Source organism: Camelina sativa, chromosome 15 (assembly GCF_000633955.1).
Source record: "Camelina sativa cultivar DH55 chromosome 15, Cs, whole genome shotgun sequence".
NCBI lineage: Eukaryota > Viridiplantae > Streptophyta > Magnoliopsida > Brassicales > Brassicaceae > Camelina > Camelina sativa.
Window position 1 is genome coordinate 29162997 of NC_025699.1, and position 24046 is coordinate 29187042.

Genomic DNA, 24046 nt, shown 5'->3' on the forward strand with positions numbered 1-24046 from the left:
GTGGAGCGAGGCCGAGTGTGTGTATTTTAGAAAGAGTTTGAGTAGCGTTTGAGTTTGTTTTTGTTTTCTTCTAGAAGGTTGTTTGAATAGTGATTACGATTACTACTATTTTTGATCGAATGTTTCTGTAACTATGGCTATTAAAAGATAATTAAATTAAGCAGTTAATTTTTTCTGTTTAATGCAGTCAACTAAGATTTTTTTTTTTTTTTTTTTTTTTTTTCTATTTTTTCTTTTCTTTATCTCAAAAAATAAAAACGATTTAAATATCATATTTTTCATAAAAAAATCTATCTTTTTCATAAAAATCTAAACTTTACGATTTTTGGTGTTTATTTAGAAAGGAGAAAGAGAGAACATCTGGAGCAAGAGAGGGATTCACAAATTTCTCTTTCTTTTTTCGATTTCTCTTCGAATTTGTTGTTGGGTTGTCGGTCTCTTCTTCGGTCTAAGGTTTTTGGGTGATTTATTAACAAAAAAAAAAAAAAAAAAAAAAAAANGGATGGTGAGAATCGTGAGAAGTTGTTTACAGTCCATGTTGAAGCTCGTGAATTCCCTAATTGGGATGGTTGGGATCGCCATGATTCTCTACGCTGTTTGGCTTATTAGACAATGGCAAGAACAAATGGGAGACCTTCCCTTTGCTGATGCCTGATTCTGATCACCCTGTTCCTTGGTCTGTTTTTTTAATCTTTATGTATCTGAGCAGTTTCTGGCTATTCGAGGGTGGGTTCTTGTTTTGCTTAGCTTCTGAGTGGTACTGAACTATATATATAATAAGCATGGACTAGTTCGTAGGGAAGAGATCACTTAGTTAGGACTCTTGTAAGATTTGCCTATCCATATTCCTGTGTTTCTCTTTTTTATGTGTATCTGTTTGTTGGCACATCGACTGGCTTCAGTATATGGGATTCATTGTCTTGCTAGTTATGGTTGAGGGCGGTGTGGTTGCCGATATCTTTCTAAACCGTGACTGGAAAGAGGTATTTTTCTTTTCTTGTGAGGCTCTCTATTGTCACGCCCATGGTTCTAATCTGTTGGAAGCTTTCACCAGGACTTTCCTGACGATCCAAGTGGTGCTTTCCACCGTTTCTCTAAATTCATTGAGTCGAACTTCAAGATCTGCAAGTGGATAGGTCTCGCTATCCTCTGTGTCCAGGTATCTTAACTGTTTTTAGCAACAAGATTGAACTTTACGTTAGCTTCTAAAATTGGCTCCGTTTCCACATCCTTTTCCTTGCTTTATCTGCAGGGTCTATCAGTTTTCTTGGCAATGTTGCTCAAAGCTCTTGGACCTCACCCTCACCTTCATTATGACAGTGACGACGAGTACAATGTAAGCACAGTTGCACTCCTGCAGGACGCTCGACAGCCGCCTCCATACGTTGTTGGAGAACCCATGTATGTACCCAAACCGGGAGCTTGGACCGTTAGGAGTAATGAAAGGGCAAACCGGTGAGAAAAACGAGTCTTCCCTTTCCATGTGTGCAACTACTTTGGCTTCTTGTTTCTTTCACTTTCTCTTTCACTATTATCTCTTGTAAATCCTGAATTCACATATACATATTGGAGATATTGTTCCTACAATTATAAAAATTATGTGATCAATGTGAATCTCTCTCCACTCTTTTAGGTTTAAGCATCATTTCAAATGTTGAATCTTCATTATGCAAAATATAAGAAACAAAAGAAACAATAATACATACATGTTCTCTGGGTTGTTAAGTGACAACAAAAGAAGTCTCTTTCGTTTGTTAAACCCCTTTTAAATATTTGGGTTATTATATGGCCATAATCACCTTTGATCACCCACATGCACAAAGAAGTCTCTTACCTAACGCAAGATTATAAAGTAAAACCAATACACTTGAGTTTCACTTTGAACAGGGATCAAAATCCAAAGACGAGATTCAACTTAGTAAAGACAAGCCAATAACCTCAACCCAGAGCAGAGTCATAACATAAACCGGAAAAACAAAATCCAAAGTTGCGAACAAAAAAAAAAGAGACATTTTGCATCTAATGGCTACATTCCTTCAGCGATCAGAACAATTCTTTGAGCAAAGCATATCTAACTAGAGGCTTCATCCATCCTTCTTAAGAGTTGATGAAAAAACTTGGCCTTCTTCAAGTGAAACTTTAATTCTCTAGACTGCAAAGTCTTCAACTGCTCCTCAAATCTCTTCTTATCCTCTGAAGAAAGCTTACTTAGACCTTCTTCAGCCCCAAGTTCATTCATACCAAAACCCACTAAAGCTCCAACAAGAGAAGAAGAAGACTCAACATTCTTTCCAACAATGTTCTTTGACTTCTTTCCAAAAACAGACTTAGACAAGTGAAAGACCTTGTGATCATGGGCTTTCAAAAATGTTGGATCATTACCATTCTTGACTTTAGCAACATTTTTTAGATACTTCTGCTTAAGGTGCCTAATCTTTTCCATAAATTGAACCCTAGTACATTCAAAGCTAAACTTCTCCTTTAGATTATCATAAACCCTAACAGTATCATTGTTGTGATCAACCATACCTTGCAAAAGGGCAATCTCATCATCTTCAGTCCAAACTTTATGGAAATAAGGTTTCCTTTCCTTGATCCTCTTCGCTCCTTTGTCTTCATCTGAAGATGACTCACGCGAGCGCTTGGTTGTCACAACCTCCATGGCTTCACGTTCTTGGGATCCAGATTGAGCGGCGGGAGTAGGCTTGGCGACTGATGGTGCATCCTCACCTTCTTCGGATCCAGATTGAGCGGCGAAAGCAGGCTTGGCGGCTGATGGTGCATCTTCTTCATCCGAAGAAGATTCCTCACCTTCTTCGGATCCAGATTGAGCGGCGGGAGCAGGCTTGGCGGCTGATGGTGCATCTTCTTCCGACGATGCAGATTCCTCACCTTCTTCGGATCCAGATTGAGCGGCGGGAGCAGGCTTGGCGGCTGATGGTGCATGTTCTTCCGACGAAGAAGATTCCTCACCTTCTTCGGATCCAGATTGAGCGGCGGGAGCAGGCTTGGCGGCTGATGGTGCATCTTCTTCCGACGACGAAGATTCCTCCGACGACATCGTTTGATTTTGCTTTGAGGGTTGCGGCTTTACAAGTAAAACCCGACTCAACAAACAATTAACCCTTTATGAAAGCCGGATATATCTCGACAAATTGTGGGGTTTCTAACGGGTTTTTAATGGGTTTCTAACGGGTTTTCAATGGGTTCCATTATGTTTAATGGGCTACAACCATCTAAAAATAACATTGGTTCCATTATGTTTAATCTCATCAATATACTAAAAAATACTAATTTACCTCCCTATCACGAAAACTAAGCCAATAATTACGATAATCAATCTCATCAATATACTAAAAAATACTAATTTACCTCCCTATCACGAAAACTAAGCCAATAATTACGATAATCAATCTCATCAATATACTAAAAAATACTAATTTACCTCCCTATCACGAAAACTAAGCCAATAATTACGATAATCAATCTCATCAATATACTAAAAAATACTAATTTACCTCCCTATCACGAAAACTAAGCCAATAATTACGATAATCAATCTCATCAATATACTAAAAAGATAGCAATCTTTGTAGCAAATTTGGAAAACAACCAAAATCGCTTTCTTAGATTCTCTAATTCGAATTATACTGAAATCGACCATTAAGTATATCTATAAACAATATCAATATCTATACTATTAATTGGGGAGTACACTTAGGGATAAAAAAAAAAAAACATAACATAACATATATTCATGTTGCCAAACAGACCCATTTTCCTATATAATTAAAAAAAAAAATTAAACTTCCTCAAAACAATGGTAACAACTATTAAAGAAATAAATAATTAACTTTTTTATAATTGGTTACAGATTTTGTATCTATTTTTCTATATGGGTATAAAGCATAAATAATTATTTTCGAATATATTAAGTTTCCAAATATTTTTCTAAATTAAATATTAAACATGTATATTTTTCTAAATGAAATTAAAGCCAACAAGATTACAAAATGAAATTTAAAATATTATAATAAAAACGAAATTATTTCTATCAATAATTCTTGAATTTATATAGTTATTAAAATTTTATAAAATAATAAGAGTTTTTCGCAATTAATAACATACCAAAAATGTAACTTATTATTTAACAAGATTTCCATAACAAATGAATCTAATTAATTCGAATAGTATTTATGAAAATAACTTAGCTTAAATTTAAATAGATGATTTATTTTAAGAAATCTTGAAATAAAATCAGTAATTATTTACCAAATTCCTAAAATTTAGGGATTATTTCTAAAACTAACCTTATATATTTACTCTCATTGGTATAATAGGAAAATCTAGACAATTAATTCAAAATCCAAATCTAATCATATATATAGATTCAAACATATTGTATATGCATTAACTGAAAACTAAATAAGTTTTTAAAAGATTTTATATAGTTTTTTTAGTTTTAAACGTAAAAGTAAAAATGTTTACTCTTTCCAGCTTATAGATAGAGAAATTGATTAGTGTTTGTTTTCTTCAGTTTTTATATAGATTTATTTAAGAAACCTCTGTAGAAAATTCTTATTAGAGTATGTAGTTGAGCTTTGCATTAACATTAATTAACTTTTGAAACCAGCAAATATATCAATGGGTATGTATACATAATCTATATAAGTACAATTAATCTTCCATGACTATATTATAATCAGCTGTATGTATTAAATTATATTATTTTCTTATTTTTCCAAATATATGATGTTAACAGTCTTTATTAAAACATCACTATAGTTTGGGATGTATTTGGAAAAAAAAAAAAAACACACATGGCGGTAAAATTTTATAACATGAGCACCTTGAAATTTGTTTTTAAATCATGTTATCTTTAAAAATTCTATTAAAAATTTCCTTGAAATTTGAGTGTTTGAGTGTTAATCTCAATACTTTTAAAATTTTTATAGATTTTTAAGTCATGGTTACCTTGAATCTCTAATGAAATATTCAAGGTAACGATGACTCATAGTATAGTTCATAGTATAAAAATTTATAAGCCAAATCTTAAAATACTGATTAACACTCAAACACCCAAATATTCATAAACCAAAATGACAAAATTTTGAGTTAATTACGTTATACTATATAAATATGTTTACACATACTAAATAAATAATTTTAACTATTGACGTGTTCTATTAAATATTAAAATACATTTAATTTTTTCAAATAAATCTTACTATTTTCAGTTGAACTAGCATAAGTTCAAAATAAAATAAAAATAAAAAATACATAAAATATGTTCTATAACAGTTAAAAGTATTTAAAAAAACATAATCTAATATTGGTGAAACATATATAAAATAGTAAGAATAAAGAAGTCAATTAATTTCGTAATATTTTTATTAAAACATATGATATATAGATATACTATGAATTATATTTATGTTTATTTCATACGGGAGTTCAAGAATTTATGTTTTCATCCGGTCCCCTCCCGTTTTCAATCGGAAAATACAATTTTTTCTTATATCCGGAATGTCCCATATTGGGAATGCTTTCTGTTATGCAACGAAAATTTGAGAACGGATGTAAGTCATAATGGAACTTGACAAAATGAAAAGAGAGTTACGGTCATCCTAAATATTTGTATATGTTTCAAACGGGTTTTCATCACTGTTAGCGGTTATATATCCAATTTGATAGTTCACAAATTTAATAGAATCTAACCAATCATTTATTGGATTTAGTTTATTACCAGTCCAACCGTCATGTTGTTCTAAATTTTAAGATACTGGTGAAATCATTATTATTTTAAATTTTCAAACATTAATAAATCAAACCAAATATCAAACTAAAATCTCAATTAGTATAAGTTTGATTATATATACAAAATTAATTTTGTTTATAAACATAACCCCGCACGTACGTGCGGGTCCGAACCTAGTTGTCATTAATTGGATATCTAAAGAATATACCCTAAAATATACAACTAATATTTTACCTAATTATTGAAACGCTAACGCAAACGCAAACGCAAACGCAAACGCAAAAAAAAATATATTTAAAACTAAGACCAAAATATAAAATTAAACTAAACAAAATTTTTAATTTTATCTTTTTTTTTCTTTTTTTCTAACTCTTTTCAGTTTCTTCGTGACGGTGATAAACAATGACGGCGAGGAAGAGCGATCTCTGGAACCAACCCAGAAAGAAAAAACGACGACAACTCCATTCTTTCTCTTTCAAAACTAGATCCAATCCCTAAAATCAGAGAAATTTTTGAAATTAAAACTACAACCTTAAAATCGATTTTGTGAAACTTGAAAAATTATGTATTATGTTATGGTGTTCAATTGATAAGGAAAATGGGTCTAAAATACAAGCTTTGGAGTTATAATTTGTGAATTCTGGGTTCATGTTCGTATTTGAATTTTTGGGTAAAACTAGTATAACTAAGTAAAACTAGTATAACTAAGTATAACTAAGTAAAACTAGTGTGATGAAATAGTTTCAGCAGCATTCACAGAGAATGAAATAGTAAAACTAGATAAAACTAGTAAGATGAAATAGTTTCAGCAGCATTCACAGAGAATGACTCAACGACGATGAGCGAACATTGTGATTTATGGGTTTATGTTTATATTTGAATTTATCGATATAACTAGATAAAACTAGTGTAATTTTGAAATATTAGTAGAATTAGATAAACTAGTAAGATTTATATGTAATACTAGTATGTAAAACTATTCGGTAAATTAGAGAATTTGGATCATTCAGTAGTGTAGAGATGAAATAGTTTCAGCAGTATTCACAATGAACAACTCAACAATGATATGTAGAAACAACGGCGGCGATGAACGACTCAACGACGATGAACAACTCAACAACGAGCGATCTCTGTAACCAATTTGGGAAGAAGAAACGACGGTGATGAATGACTCAATGACGATGAACAAATCAACAGCGAGCGATCTCTGTAACCAATTCGGGAAGAAGAAACGGCGGAATGACGACGATAATGAACCAACTCGGGAAGAAGTACAAGCCAACCGTGAGCGAAGATATTCATGATTTGTTTGTTCTGCATCTTATTCATAATTGAATTTATGGGTTTTAAGTAATACTAGTACATATAGGTATAACTAGTATGTTTTTGTAATGCTGATAAAACTAGATAAAACCAGTTATATTTTATTTTTAATTAACTGTGTGTTGCAGAGACAAAAAATAAAATCACACGTGCAGCCGACAAAAAAAAATTAAAAAAAAATCTGAATTGTATTGCCAAGTTTTTTATGTTGTGATTTATAACCTTTCTGAACTCTTCCTTTTTAATATAATCCATTCAGTGAGAAAAAAAAATGTGCCAAATGTCCATGAATTTCATAATCAATGTTGAAGTATGTTTTAACTTTAAGAGTTTTTTCGCAATATTCTGAAAGATTTCCATAATATGCCATTAACTAGGAGGGCATCTATATATACATTTTTTGAGACATTTATGAAATAAATCCTTAACTTCAAACCTATTTACAATCATGCTATTAGCATTAAATATTTTTAATTTTAATTTTATAAATATGATTTGATTATATTTCTCTCTCTTATAAAGGCCCAAGTCCATGTCTCAAACTAATACTTTTAAGAATAACAAAAGATTTATATATACTTTTAGTTAACAAAACTCACTTAGAGTAAACTCTGTAAAGTAAGACTATGTAAAGTAATGTACGCCAACGTAAAGACATTTAGATAGTTCATTTGATCTACCAGTCTTATAGTGTATATAATTTCATGTTTTAAATGCGTTTACTAAATTAAAAATAAAAATGTAACATGTAAATGTAAAAATTATCTTGTGCGGTTACTAAAGTAATTTAATTTCTTGGGCCTTTAGTTTTTGTGGCCCAACTTAATATAATTTATAAACGTAAAAAGTAAAATCTATTAACCTAATAAATAAACAAAGGTAATTTAAAATCTGTTTTGTACTTGTTTTTCTGTGTTTTCAAAGTGTTGTTTGTATTGTTAGAAATTAGAATGATAGTTTTTCTAATCGTGCTTTGGTTTTTTTTTTCACTTTTCAGTATTTTTGATTAATAAAAATATGAACTCACTGTTAGTTTAATATTTAGAAGCTAATAAAACTTGTTTTTCAAAAATATAACAACATCAAGTATGTCTCAATATTTGATTAATATGATGTTTTGTTTAGAACTTTGTAAATATATATAAATATATAAACATATATATGTATATAAATATACATACATAGTAGACTTTAACCCGTGGTAAACCACGGGTATATAATTTTTTATTATTATCTATAACTTATATTGTATTTGCTTGTTAAATTGTGGTTGTTTTGTAAATAAAGGAATAATTAAAATTTTCAGCCGTTCAAACGGCTAAAATGTTAATATTTATTTTTAACGTGCGGTATACTGTGTAACTATTTTTTGTTAAATTTAGTTTGTTTTATTTAGTGTTGAGATTCTATTTGGTTTTTTTAGTTATTAGAAAAAAATAAGGGATTTAAATACATAATAAGTAATTTATAAGCTGTGATTAAATCATATTTTCATAATGATTTACTTATTTTACACAATCTTAGTTAAAGTAAGTTGATTTGATATGTCAAATATGCTAATATTAGTAGTGTTGACAAATAATAAAATAAGGATTTAACCCGTGTTTATGCATAAATTTAATTATATTTTATTAATTCCAACATATCTTCTTTATAACCCATCCTACTATATAACCACACTGTATAGTATTTTAAACTTTTTATAAGCTTTTATTTATAATATTTTAAAGTTTTTATTAAGTTTATATATATATCAAAATATGATTTTAAAAAATGAGAATCAAAGTTTTTATCTATATTAACATTTTATCTACATTAAGAATTGAAACTAACATGTTTTGAAAAACAAAATATGAATTAAATTGTTGTTTTCTTTGTTTGCAAAGAATTTAGAGATAGAATATTTTCAAAAAATAATAGAAACTGTCATTAATATAGTATAGCTTCTGTTTCCATAAAATATTGATTGCAGTTTGTTACATTTCTTGTAGGAATGGAATGTTAAATATTTAGAAAACAAAATCCGATGTAATTGTTATTTTAAGAAATTTTCTAGGGGTTAAGATTGTAAATAATTTTTTAAATAACTACAACTAAAAGGGCATAACACAAAATGTACTTCAAAAATGTTAATATAGATACGCTTTTAACACGTACCCGCTTCCTATATTTTTAAAAATTTTTGCTTCTCCGCTTCCGATCGTTTCCGCTTCCACGTACCCGCTCCCGATTCCATGCAGCTTAGGGCAAAACTTACGAAGTATCTAAGGGCTCTAAGGTTGATCGATTCGAATATGGAGATGAATCAATAGATGTTTTCTTGGGTAGAAGAAATGAGAAAAAGAACGATTCATTTTTCAGAATCAATACAGAGTTAAAAAAAAAAAAAAATCTTACAATAAAGGCCAACAAAGCCCAAAATCAAATCGAAATTCTCCAAAAAGTTAAACTGAGACCCAATTGCTTTAAGTGTAGCAATTAAAAATATAGCCCAATTTCTGTTACTAAAAAGTTATAACACATTTTGCAAAACCACAATTAAAAGTCATAAACTACAAATTAATTATATACTATGATCAGCACATTGGGGGAATACATTCCCCATGTATATGATGAATAGAAAAACAAATACATATTATTATTGAGTATGTTCGTTTTGTCGCCGCAAGTATCTACGACTGCGTCAGTCGCATCTATCGTTGTTCGTTTGGTTGCTGCAAGTACCTGTGGCATGACGCTGCGGCTAACACGGCTAACACAGCTTCTGATTTGTGGCGATTAAAAAAATTGTGTTTGCCGCTGCCGCTGCCGCCAGCATCAACGAAACAAACAGGCCCATTATGTACATATTAGTATTAATAAACACAAACTTTAAAATAACATTCGACTACTCATGTTTTGACAACCCTATCTTAAGTAAATTATTATTTCATTCTAATTATATCCTGTCTGATTATATAGTTCCCTCACCTTTGTTCATTTTAATAAAATCAAATATTTTGCAAAAAAATAGTGTACAAAATCTCAAATATTGACAAAGAAAAAATTGTTCTATTTTAATCGATTTTTAACAACAGTAGCAAATAGGACGAACAGAAACAGTATAATACAAAAATAATATAACATCTTATTTATTTTTATCCGCTTTAACAACACATATATATTCCCCGTGCTGTAGCGCGGGTCCGATCCTAGTTTTTATTTAATTGACCTAGTGACATTTATATATATATATATATATATATTTAACTTCTCTTTAGTTTCAGCAAATATATATATTTTTCAATTGCATTTCCAAAATTTGCAAAAGTAACCCACTAACCGAGTTTAGAATAGATTATCGGTCAAAATTTACAATTACATTGGATCAACATATACTAGAGCATTAGCATTATGCAGCATAAGCATTAAAGTGCATAAGTTGTATGCTCTGAATAACATAACACATTTAGTTGATTAGTATAATAGTGGAGTATTAGATATTATATCTATATTTAATATATGATATTAATTAAAAAATATAATTTAAATGTGTTTCATTAAAAAAATTAATTATCACTCATTGCTATATAATTTTTACAAAAATATCTTTCATTTAATAAATTTTATATATTTATATATGTATATATATATAAATGTGTAATTTAATAGTTTTAATTATATATATTTATAGTATAACACATTAATTACAAATAATTAATATATATTATAATTTTTTATAAAAGTTTATATCTATAACTACATTTTTAATTTCAATAACTTTTTAAAATATATATAATATAAAACATTAAACTAAAAAAATATATATATATCTTATTATATAAAGTTTGGTTCTCAGAGTTAGTTACTCACCAGATTGTGACACGTGTTAGTTTTAACGATCAGAAATCAAAGTTGAAAATTCACTATATCATGACACGTGTCAGTTTTAACTATTAAATATCCAAGTTAGTAGCTCATCAGATCGTGACACATCAATTTTAACGATCGGAAATCACATATCAAAGTTGGTAATTCATCAGATCGTGACAAGTGTCAATTTTAACAATAAAGAATCACAGTTTTCAAGCTTTGTAAAATGATGCATAAGATAACTATAATTTTATTATATTAAAAAAACTTTGTTAATCCTAAAAGGAAAAAGATTGTAAATATACCCCTCTATATAAGCAAATAGATGATGACATATTTTTCACCAAACAAAATAATTTCGACTATCTTTGTTTTTCTTGGTAAAATTTTCTTCTTTGTTTTTTTATTAACCTTTGTTTGACACATCATTGTTCTTGAACAAGTCTCGAAGGCAATTTCTTTGTTGTCTAATCGAACAACTATATAAAAAGATTCCTAGATATAACCATGTGTTTTTGTCGTCGTTTCTGTGAATTTTGTTTCGTTTCTTAATTTCATTATGCATACTACGCAATTTTTAACTTTGAAGTGTCAACAAAGTTTCTTATGCATAATAACTAAGGTTTTTGGAATTAACAAATTTCTCAGAATGTTATTATGATTTCTATTAATACACAAATGCAAGATAACAACAGAGATTATATAACACTAGATCAACTAAATAGAAAGTGTTCTTATCGTCTAACGATAGTACTTCTTACAAAAAAGTGGGAAGCAAAATTTTTTTTAAAAAACAATGAGCACATTGGAATAAATTTTCCCATAAAACAGGAAAAGGATTAAGGAAAATATACATAAAATTATTAATTCTAAAAAATGTAAATACTCACTTATATAATAACATAGATCGTCTCATATTATTCATCTAACAAAATAATTTAGTCAAAAATATTGCTTCAACTTTGTTCTATTGGTCAACTTTTTTAATGGGAAGACAAATTTTCCTTATTTTTAAAAATCAAAAATAAGATTAATATGTTGACCCAAAAAAAAAATGAAAGATTAATATATTCATTTTTTTTTTCTAATAATGTATTTTAAATTTTATTGTAGTAGTTTTAGATTGTTTTATTTAATTTACATTTTTATCTTTGAATTATTTGAGATTCATATATTACCGTGCTTATAATTTTCTATTATTTCATTAATTATGTCAAATTAATTTTCTTCTAATTTTTCAACCTTGATTGGTTGGTCATAGAACTTTTTTTTCGGGGCAAACATAATTGTTACCATTCAATCAATCTCAAAAGGAGATAAAGAGGAGAAGGTAATCAACCTAATGGTTAGATAAAATATGCTAATCAAACACAAGCCTACAACAAACATAGATAGATTGGAAAAACATAAATCGTTGTTGATAGATCCATAGGAGCTTAAAGACAGAGGCTACAACATGGTGTGTCAAAGAAACTTCCATGAATACATTGAGAAATTTAATATTAGTTACTATCAAAAGATTATGTGACGTTGAAAAAAGGTCTTTAGTTTCATTGGTTACTGGAGCAAGCCACTTTGAGATAGCTAAATGACGTAAACATGTTCTCTCAACATAGGAGGAGGACAGAGCCAAGGTTCTCTCTATGGTTGAGGAGGTTGGACGCAAGGTTATCTCCTTAAAGGGAGGAAGGTGGGGGAGGTTGAATGCAAGGTTATCTCCCTAAGAGAGGAAGTCGGAGCGATGGTTCACTCCATGGTGGAGGATATTGGACACAAGGTTCTCTTCATAAGAAAAGAGGGAAGAATCGAGGTTCACTCTATGGTTAGTCATACACTATTGTGATGTAATTTATTGTTTATTCAAAATATTTTTTGAGCCAACAATTTTAATGATTACAGAAACTATGCAAAAGTGAAAGTAAAGAGACATATAATAGTTGGCTTAATTTGTTCATATAAAATTTTTTAGGTGGTGGTAAATAATAGATTTGTAACATACAGTACACCTAAGTATAAAAAATACACTTTTAATGGTAACATACATAAAAGATTTGTATATGGATATAAATCAGTGCATTATAGCAAAAATGTTTTTTATAAATAATGTACAATAATTTTTATTAAGTTTTTATTTTATTTACAAAACTTTAAACCCGCACACCGTGCGGCTCCTTATCTAGTATATTATAAACGTTATATCCACATTAGTATTTTAATGTATTAAATAAATTATTATATTATTTTAAATAATAACATTAAGTAGTTTCTCAAATATATTATCTTATAAAAAATAAACTTATCATTTAGAAAATCATAATTTTCTAGTTTTACAAAATAAATAAATTATTTAAAATTATTTTAATATTTATTAGTATTTTAGAGTTAAATGCTTGGAAAATGCTTCGAATGAAGCACACAGGAAGAGAGCATATGAGAGTATCTGCAACTTCTAAATGCTCATTTATATGCTCTCCTAATAAATATTGATTGGAAAATTAAAAAAGCTTCTTCATATGCTCTTCCAATGAAGGCCTAAGTATAGTTTCCTCTGTGTTTTGTTTGTTTGTTTTCTGTATTGTGAAAAACATCAAACAATTTATTTATGTATACAATAATTTATAATCATATTTTTTATATATTTTAAGATCTATTTTGATATTTTTAAAGAGTAACATAAGAAAACAATAAAAAAAAAAATTAGTGATACCAATAAATCCTAAAATTAGTTTAATTTGGTAAAGTAAATGAGTTGTGAACTTTTGTCTCAAACATTAATTTTGTAGATAGAGAGAAATGAAGAAAGGTTAAGATATCATAAAAGAGTGGATAAATGGCCAAAATGTCAAAAAAATCACGAACTTTCAAATTGTGGCCAAAAAAATCATGAACTTCAAAAATGTCAATTAAATCACCAAGTTTTTGTTGACTTTTTTTAAAAATAGGTAACTTTTGTTGACTAAGCCATTTGAGGCACGACGTTAAATTTTCAGTTAAACAGCGATGATGGAGTTAACTTCTGTCAGAATCTCTGTTATGTCAAAACAACCTCGTTTTAATTAGAAGATTAAAACAAAAAAATCTTTGGGTCGAGTGGGAATCGAACACCCTACCTTTGAAGGCTCATTACCCACACTCTACCACTGAGCCATAATAATATTTCGGTAATAACAAACAAAGATCTATATATATATATATGTAAACAATCGATTAAAAATAACAAAACTAAAAAACTGTTATATGTGTTGGAAAACTATTATTATAACAATACTAAAGAGAGGAGACGAGAGACCAAAGTAACTTTGTTGCTTTTTGTTGTTGTTATTATATTACAATGATCCGAACTAACATATATATAGGGGGTAACTACTTGGGGAGGAAGCAAATGATTAAGTGATAACAATCACTAATGGATATATATAATAATTGGATAAGTGTAAATGGATAATCATTATCCAGTTTTTAACACTCCCCCTTGATTATCCATGATTACATACTGCCTCGTTAAAAACCTTATCATAGAAAAACCCATTGGGATAAAAACCATGATAAGGGAAAAAGAGTACAGTAATGTAATCTCCCCCTGGAAAAGATTATGTCAATCTTTTCTTTATAAATCTCGTAGATGACGCATTCCAATATTATGAATATGCTTTCTGAATGTTGAAGTAGGAAGTGCCTTTGTAAATAAGTCTGCTGCATTTTCGCTTGAGCATATATGTTGGACATCAACTTCCTTCTTTTTCTCGAGCTCCTGAGTGTAGGAGAAAAATCTTGGAGGTATATGCTTAGTTCTGTCGCTCTTGATATAACCTTCTTTGATTTGGGCGATGCATGCAGCATTATCTTCGAATAACGTTGTTGGCTCTTTACTGATGACTATTCCACTCGATTTTTGTATGTGACTAGTCATTGATCTGAGCCATACACATTCTCTGGATGCTTCATGAAGCGCAATTATTTCTACATAATTTGAGGAAGTGGCGACCAATGTCTGTTTTTGTGAACGCCACGAGATTGCAGTTCCTCCAATTGTGAAAACGTATCCAGTTTGAGAACGAGATTTATGCGGATCCGATAAATATCCTGCATCTGCAAAACCAACTAGACCAAATGCAAAGTTTCTATGATACAGTAATCCCATGTCAATTGTACCTTCAAGATAACGAAATATATGTTTTATCCCATTCCAATGCCTACGGGTAGGGGATGAGTTGTATCTTGCAAGTAGATTAGTAGCGAATGCAATATCCGGTCTTGTGCAATTTGCAAGATACATGAGTCCACCGATAGCACTCATATAAGGTACTTCGGGACCAAGTATTTCTTCGTTATCTTCACAAGGTCTGAATGGATCACTATCAACATTCAGAGATCTATTGACCATTGGAGTACTCAAAGGATTCACTTTATCCATATAAAAGCGCTTGAGGATTCTTTTCGTATAATTTGATTGATGCACAAATATTCCATCTTGGAGATGCTCTATTTGGAGCCCAAGACAAAATTTTGTTTTTCCAAGATCTTTCATTTCGAACTCTTCTTTCATATGAGTTCTTGCATCATCAATCTCCTTTCGAGTTCCAATTATATTTAGATCATCAACGTATACAGCAATGATCACAAATCCCGATGGAGATTTTTTTATAAAAATGCAAGGGCATATTTCATTATTAACATACCCTTTCTTCAATAGGTATTCGCTTAAGCGATTATACCACATGCGCCCGGATTGTTTTAATCCGTAAAGTGATCGTTGTAATTTGATCGCACAAATTTTATTAGACTTTGAGCCTAATGCCTCAGGAATCTTAAATCCTTCTGGGATTTTCATATATATATATATATATATATATCATTATCCAATGATCCATATAAATATGCAGTCACAACATCCATAAGGTACATTTCTAAATTATGAGAAGCCGTTAGGCTCATTGAATGTAATTGCATCCATGACCGGAGAGTATGTTTCCTCATAATCAACTCCAGGTCTTTGAGAAAAACCTTGTGCAACAAGTCGGGCTTTATATCGTGTGATTTCATCTTTCTCATTTCTTTTTCGCACGAAAACCCACTTGCATCCAACATGCTTTACTTCTTTAGATGTAGTGACAAGAGGTCCAAAAACATTTCTTTTATTGAGGGAGAGCAACTCAATTTGCATAGCATTTTTCCATTTTTCCCAATCAGGCCTATGTTGACATTCTGATACTAACCTTGGATCTGGATCATCTTTTTCATGATCAAACTCTTTAGATACAGAAAAAGAGAATATTCCATTATCATCATTGATTTCATCTCTATCCCATAAAATTCTATCTTGGGTATAGTTTATAGAAATCTCATATTTTTCTGTATCGTCCCGAGGACTTTTCTCTTTATTTGGTTCTTCTTGAACCTTTTCATTTTCATCTCCCATTTTCTTTTTCTTTCGGGGATTTTTATTTTTAGAGCCGATTGGCCTCCCCCGTTTTAGTTGAACCTTAGGTTCATTGGCTTTGCTTCCATCAAATTCCTCTCTAGGAATTTCAACTCTTGATGGTGCATTTGCAGCGGGGATATATGATTTTGTCACCCTTTTTGTATCTATGAACGCATCAGGTAATTGATTTGCCAAATTTTGTAAATGTACAATTTTCTGAACTTCCAGCTCACGTTGATATGTAGGGGGTCAAGATATATCAAAGATGGTGTAGACCATGTAATATCTTTTGGAACTTGTTTAATTCCTCCCCCTAACGATGGAAATTCATCTTCATTAAAATGGCAATCAGCAAAACGTGATGTAAACATATCACCAGTTTACGGTTCAAGATATCGAATTATACTCGGTGATGCATAACCGATGTATATACCCAATCTCCGTTGAGGCCCCATTTTTGTTCTTTGCGGTGGGGCAATAGGAACATAAACCGCACAACCAAAAATACGGAGATGAGATACATTTGGCTCTTGACCAGATGTTAATTGTAAAGGGGAATGTTTATTATATGCACTTGGCCGTATTTGGACCAATGCTGCAGCATGCAATATAGCATGATCCCATACAGAAATTGGGAGCTTTGTTCTCAATATTAACGGTCTAGCAATGAGTTGCAGCCGTTTAATCAAAGATTCAGCCATGTCATTTTGTGTATGAGCATGAGGAACTGGATGCTCAACATCGATTCCTATTGACATACAATAGTCATTAAAAGATTGTGAAGTGAATTCACCATCGTTATCAAGTCTGACTTTCTTTATGGCATTATCAGAGAATTGAGCTTTCAATCTGATTATTTGGGTAATGAATTTTGCGAATGCCGTATTTCGTGTTGTCAATAGACACACATGTGACCATCTACTAGATGCGTCAATCATTACCATGAAGTAACGAAATGGCCCACATGAAGGGTGGATAGGTCTACATATATCACCATGTACTCTCTCTAAGAACATTGGTGATTCATTCCCAACTTTGGTTGGCGATGGCCGAATTATGAGTTTTCCTTGAGAACATGCTTTACATGAAAACTCACCAGATTGAAAAATCTTTTGGTTTTTCAATGGATGACCATTTGAATTTTGCACAATTTTCCGCATCATGACTGAACCAGGATGTCCAAGTCTTTCATGCCAAATCTTAAATGTACTAGTAAGCTTAGAGTTTACTGTAACATAAGATGCAATCATATTTATTTTTGTGCAATATAATCCAGAGGATAACATTGGCAATTCTTCCAATATATATTTCCTCTCAGATGTGATGCAAAGATATTCAATGCCATTTTTAGTTAGAGTCTCTATATGATATCCATTTCTTCGGATATCTCTGAAACTTATCAAGTTTCTATGAGACTTAGGGGAATATAATGCATCGATTTCAAATTTCGTTCCCCTTGGCATTGAGAAATTGGCTTTCCCAAAGCCCACAATGATCTTTGCATTGCCACATATAGTGCTCACGCTTCCAGCGGAGTCTTTTATTTTGAGAGAGGAGAAATATTTTTTATCTTTAAGTATTGAGTGGGTTTTAGCACTATCTGCTAGACACATTTCTCCATCCTCAATCTCAATATTTGTCATTTTCTGAGATAAAGCATTTATAGAAATATGCATTAATAAAAATAACACAAAATCTTACAAAGGTTTGTTATATTACAAGAAAACCATTTATTCAAAAAGACTTTTATGAAAAACATAAAGTACATATAAAACTATTAAAAGCATATCATGTCATATTGATCTTATTCGCATGATTTCCCGTTTTCATGATCAACGAGAAAATCTGCGATATCTAGATGGGTTTCATCATTTAGGCCATGGAAGGAAGGTCCAGCTTCATCAGAGATGAGGTTGGTCTCAACATCCCTTTCTTTTGCCTTTTGAGATGCTTGATACAGATCGGCCAAATGTTTTGGTATACGACAGGTTTGGAACCAATGTCCTTTCATGCCGCATCTGTAACAAGTACTCTCATCTTGTTTCTTCAAAACGCGACCAACATCATTTATTTGGAGATTTTTGTTGGGTTTTCTTGCGTTGAAGTTATTAGGAGAGAAACCCCTTCCTTTTCCTCGTCCATGACCTCCTCCACGATTTCCTCCACGACCACGATTACGGCCTCGACCGCGTCCACGTCCTCGTCCTTGCCAATTATTATGGCTGGATGTAGCAACATTCACTTCTGAAAGTTGAGCTGATCCAGTTGGGCGAGTTTGATGATTCATCATCACGAGTTCATTATTTTGTTCAGCAACATGAAGAACTTGCATTAATTCAGAATATCGAGTATATCTTCTTTCTCGATATTGTTGCTGCAAGATTACATTTGAAGGATGAAAAGTTTGAAATGTTTTCTCGATCATATCATAATCGGAAACATTTTCTCCGCAGAGAATCATCCTGGAAGTGATTCCGAACATAGCGGAATTATATTCACCTACAGTTTTGTAATCCTGGAACCGCAGATTTAGCCATTCATGTTTGGCTTTTGGTAGGATCACATATTTTTTGTGATCAAACCTATCTTTGAGAGAGATCCAAAGATCTGCGGGATTTTCTCTCGTGATGTATTCATTTTTTAAACTATCCTGGAGATGGTGACCCAAAAACGTCATGGTTTTTGCTTTTTCCTCTTCTAACCCATTTTCCGATGGATCAAGGGTTTTAAGAAGCCCATTTCCTTTTAGATACATTTTTGCATCTAATGCCCATGTCATATAATTATTTCCAGAGACATCAAGGGCAGCGATCTCAAGTTTTGCCATGTTTGACATGATAACTATATAAATAACAATATAATTTGTTAAATATAAACTTTTATGAAAATTTCTTTTGTAAAAGCTTTTGTTAAAAGAAATTTAAAATGGTATAATCTATAATAGATTCATAATATAAAACAATCATTTTTAAGAGGCATAACCTTCCATATGATTGTAGAAAAAGGCATTAACCTTTTATAAGATCAAGGAGGCAAAGCCTACCATTTGATCTAAATATATAGATCTAAATATATGATCAAGGAGACAGAGCCTACCATTATGATCAAGATTATAGATCTAAATAATCGAGGAGGCAAAGCCTACCATTATGATTAAGCTAGATATATGATCAAGGAGGCAGAGCCTACCATTATGGTCAAGATTATAGATCTAAATAATCGAGGAGGCAGAGCCTACCATTATGATTAAGATAGATATATGATCAAGGAGGCAGAGCCTACCATTATGATCAATATATATATATATATATATGATCAAGGAGGCAAGGCCTACCATTATGATCAAATATAAAATATAACGTCTTACTCTATAGTAGTACATATAATAATATATGCATATAAACTTAAATTAAACTCAAATAAATTTAACATAATTTAAATGTTACCTCGAATTGATGACGGATCAGGAGTGGTTCATGCTGATAACGTGTTGGAAAACTATTATTATAACAATACTAAAGAGAGGAGACGAGAGACCAAAGTAACTTTGTTGCTTTTTGTTGTTGTTATTATATTACAATGATCCGAACTAACATATATATAGGGGGTAACTACTTGGGGAGGAAGCAAATGATTAAGTGATAACAATCACTAATGGATATATATAATAATTGGATAAGTGTAAATGGATAATCATTATCCAGTTTTTAACAATATGTAATATATTTATAATATACATATGTTATCATATCATTACTCTTATATATATATATATAATATAAAGAGTAAAAATTAAATATTTTACAAATACCAAATAAAATCTACAATCAATATGTTTTATTTGGTATATATGTAAAAAAAACCGTATTTAAAATTTATGCACTTCATCCCGATAAATAAAACATACTAATTTAAATAAATGCACGCTATCAGTTATATATCTTACTTAGTATTTAATAAAAGAATATTTGTATAGTAAAGAAAAAAGTTATATTAATTTTTGCTTTTTATATTTTATATATATATTATATTCTAAAACGTTAATATATATATATATATATATATATGTAAAGTAATGATATGATAACATATATATATATATATATACACTACATATAACCTTTTTTAGTTTTGTTATTTTAATCGATTTATATATACTGTTTGATAATATTTTGAAATGTGATTGTGGTTCAATGGTAGAGTGCTTGTTTTTAGTTTTAAAGGTAGCCTGTTCGACTCTTGCTTGATGCAAAACTTGATGCAAAACTCTTGCTTGATGCAAAACTTTTGTGTTTTAATCTTCTAATTAAAACGACGTCGTTTTGGCTTAACGGATGTTCTGACGGAAGTCAACTCCGTCATCACCGTTTAACTGAAAATTTAACATCGTGCCCCAAATGGCTTAATCAAACGAAAGTTACCTATTTTTTGAAAAGTCAACAAAAACTTGGTGATTTAAATGACATTTTAGAAGTTCATGATTATTTTGGCCACAATTTGAAAATTCGTGATTTTTTTGACATTTTTCCCCTTTAAAAATATCAAAATAGAAGTATGTTTGTAGTTATAAATGGTGGTATAGTAAAAAAAAATATAACAAAAAACGTGTTTGTAGTAAAAAGTGTCAGTGTGTCACTACGAAAAAACTTTTAAAAGGTACTATACCAGACTTTTAAAAGGTACTTTTAAGAAATGTTGTACCCAGGCCTCGACTCTCGACTCAAATAATTATTGGACTATGTGCTATATTGAAGCTTTTCAAAAGTTGGACCCTATTTTACAGTTATCTTAATTTTTAGAACCTTAAAATGCAAAGAAAAAAAGGTTAAATTAGCGGGATCTAGTGCACTGGCACATCCAACACACCCCTAGAAGCACTGGTTGTACCAGATCTGATCCGCCCTAATTTTTTTTAATTTTCGGTTCAAACTGGTTTGGCATTTGGTTTAATTCAGAGAGATTGAGATTTATGTACGGTTACCTAACCTGACCCGATCTAACCCGATTAATCGATCGATTATCCGATTAATTCGATTAAACAAAAATTATACTGAAAGTATAGCATAAAACCAAAATTAAAGCGGTTTTAACTGATTTAACCGGTTTCAACTGATTTTAACAAGAGAAACCCAAAAAATCGGTTCAATTCGAAAGAAATTAAATAACCAAAAAACCTAAAATCCGACCCGAATATCCGAACTCGCAGGTTTGTGATACACAATGGAAATCACTCGGTAAATTTCTCAACAATATTAAAAAAAAGGAGAGAGAGATGAAAATCGGTTCTCATTTATGAACCCATGAAGATTTCTTTAGAAACTTCTTTCACACATATCATGATCTGATTGGTTTTCTTTTTTTCTTATAATTTGAATTAAATGTTAAACTATATCAAAAGTATTAAAATAATATATTTGAGACTCATAGAGTTTCTACCAATGTTGATGTTTTAAAGAAGTACAATCTTACCAAAAACCAAAAGACACAAAGTTTATCACACTAACATTTCAAAAGTCTACTGAAGGTTGACCAGCTATCCTGCTAAGCTTAAACTTGAAAATAGTGTTACCTGATGTTTTTTCTCTTCCCAATACTTGTCAACCATATATAACCCATCATATACATAATCCTTTCCTCTATGATCCAATCTCTTTTTGTCTAGAATCACTCGCACCAGAGTCTTTTCCTTAATGTTATTAGCTAAAGCCAAATTTCCTCCAACAAGCTTCTGATATTTGATTGCTTTCTGATCCCTGCTCTTTACATTACCTCCCTGACCACAATTGAACATCACACCGTTAAAGAATCTATCGTCGTAATCATTACCTTCAGATGAAACAATGCTAGTAGCTAATTCCATGGTTCCTTTCTTCATGTAATCAATCAATCCCACCCATGATGTCGAAGAGAAGACCGATTACATTGAGTTCTGCTTTGAATTGAAATTTATCTCCAACCTCGACTCCAGGGATTGGTCCAATCATCTTTTGACTGTTCACTTGCATCCCCATTTCACTAAGAATAGTACAAGTTTGGTAATGTATCATTTTGGCAGTCTTGGATTCACTTCTTCGTATTGCATTGTCACAATCGAGCTCATCAAACACAAGTTTGAAATGACGTAACACCTTGTGAACTTTCTCGCGTGGGCTAAGATCTTTGAATATCTGGTTTTTTTGTATAGTCGGAATGACTCCAAGTTTATTCAACTGTCTTTCGTCTTTGTGTTGAGTTGGTTTATAAGCATCGACTTTTAGTCTAACCGCAACTGCATTACTCAAATTCTTCTTCGCCGGTGAGTATCCATGTTTCTGCACATCATTAGCTCTTGGTCTTAATGCAGTTGCATTACACAACTTCTTCTTTGCCGGGGAATATTTATATTTTGGCACAATTCTGGTTACCAAAAGATCCTTGTGAAAGTTGCCAAAATGAAGTCTTCTTTTGCTTTGAGAAGCCATTAGCTTAATACTTTCCTCAGCTCTTAAATGTTTCACTTTACTTTCAAAAAGTAAAGAAATTTTCCTCTTAGCTAGAGAAAATTTTCCATTCCCAACATTGCCAATAGTTGTTATATTGAAGCCAGCTTTCTTCATAATCAAATCAAACGATTCATCTTCCTTACGGCTATGGTAATTGTGATGACTAACACCAACACGATTGCTATCTTCATGACCATCTAAATTCTTTTTTGTCTCACTTATAAGAGCAACTCCATCACTACCAATCTTAATTCTCTCATTTTTAACAATAAATTGTGGAAAATCTCTAACCGAAGAGACCTTTCATCGCTTGTAAGAAGAGGAGATCCTTTGAATCATCATCATCCTACAATGTGCACAAAATCAATTGTTTGGTAAACAAAAATGAATCACTTATAACAAATCTCTATTATCCCACACATAAATCATAAGAAATCAAGAAAATATGAAAATTTCAGCTCATGTTTAAACATATATAATTCCAAAAAAATGACATGTGTAACAAGAATCATATAAATATTGAAATCTAACAATAATTTCAAGAAAGTGGCATGTGTAACAACGCAAACACAATGGCTTTGATTGGTAACACTAATTAAGGTCGTTTGCAAACGAACCGCTCTCATGTTCACCAATCAACAAAAAGGCTTCGATTGGTTACACTAATTAAGGTCATTTGCAAACGAACCGCTTTCATGTTCACCAATCAACAAAAAGGCTTCGATTGGTTACACTAATTAAGGTCGTTTGCAAACAAACCGCTCTTATATTCACCAATCAACAAAGCGTTTGGAGAGAGCGGTTCATAAGAGTGGTTAGATTCAGTGGTTATAATGAGCGATCAAAATGGATTTTAGGTGGTTGGAAGAGTGATTGCAAACTCTCCTCTACATGGTATGTTTGTTTTGGGTGGTTATACAGTAATCTCTTTTGTGTTATTTTATTATTTGTTTTTTAATTATTATAACATTAGATATTTAATCTGTCTATAAAATTTAATTTTACATGTGCATTACAATAGATTTAACATGGTAATTTTTTAACATATATATAAATATTTTATCTTCCATATTTTAATTATTTAATTAAATTTATTTTCAATTTTTTATAATTTAATATAATTTGTACTATTTAACCGCTATAATGCTACCAATCAATCTAAATACTCAACCGCTCTCTTTTACCACACCATCTTTTCTATCCGCTATC

At 30.9% G+C, this 24046-nt stretch overlaps 1 protein-coding gene and 2 pseudogenes across 2 annotated transcripts; 1 reads left to right on the plus strand and 2 right to left on the minus strand.

Moving 5' to 3' along the window:
- On the plus strand, positions 771 to 1626 carry LOC104747833 (annotated as a pseudogene).
- On the minus strand, positions 1819 to 3129 carry LOC104747834 (probable transcription factor At1g11510). 2 transcript variants are annotated; one of them, XM_010469539.2, is made up of 2 exons: positions 2530 to 3129; positions 1819 to 2250 (listed from the first exon to the last, which is right to left on the minus strand). In XM_010469539.2, exons 1-2 carry the CDS (start codon positions 3059 to 3061, stop codon positions 2072 to 2074), a joined length of 711 nt encoding a protein of 236 aa, XP_010467841.1. In that variant the 5' UTR covers positions 3062 to 3129; the 3' UTR covers positions 1819 to 2071. The 2 variants fall into 2 exon arrangements, with proteins under 2 accessions (XP_010467841.1, XP_010467840.1); XM_010469538.2 differs by having other exon boundaries at positions 1819 to 2946; positions 3028 to 3127.
- LOC104748914 lies at positions 21863 to 23182 on the minus strand (annotated as a pseudogene).

Coding starts and splice junctions, on each gene's coding strand:
- LOC104747834 (XM_010469538.2), bottom strand. CDS start 3,061: ATGTCGTCGGAGGAATCTTCGTCGTCGGAAGAAG. Junction 2,947..3,027: donor ATCTTCGTCGTCGGAAGAAG/ATGCACCATCAG, acceptor CGTCGGAAGAAC/ATGCACCATCAGCCGCCAAG.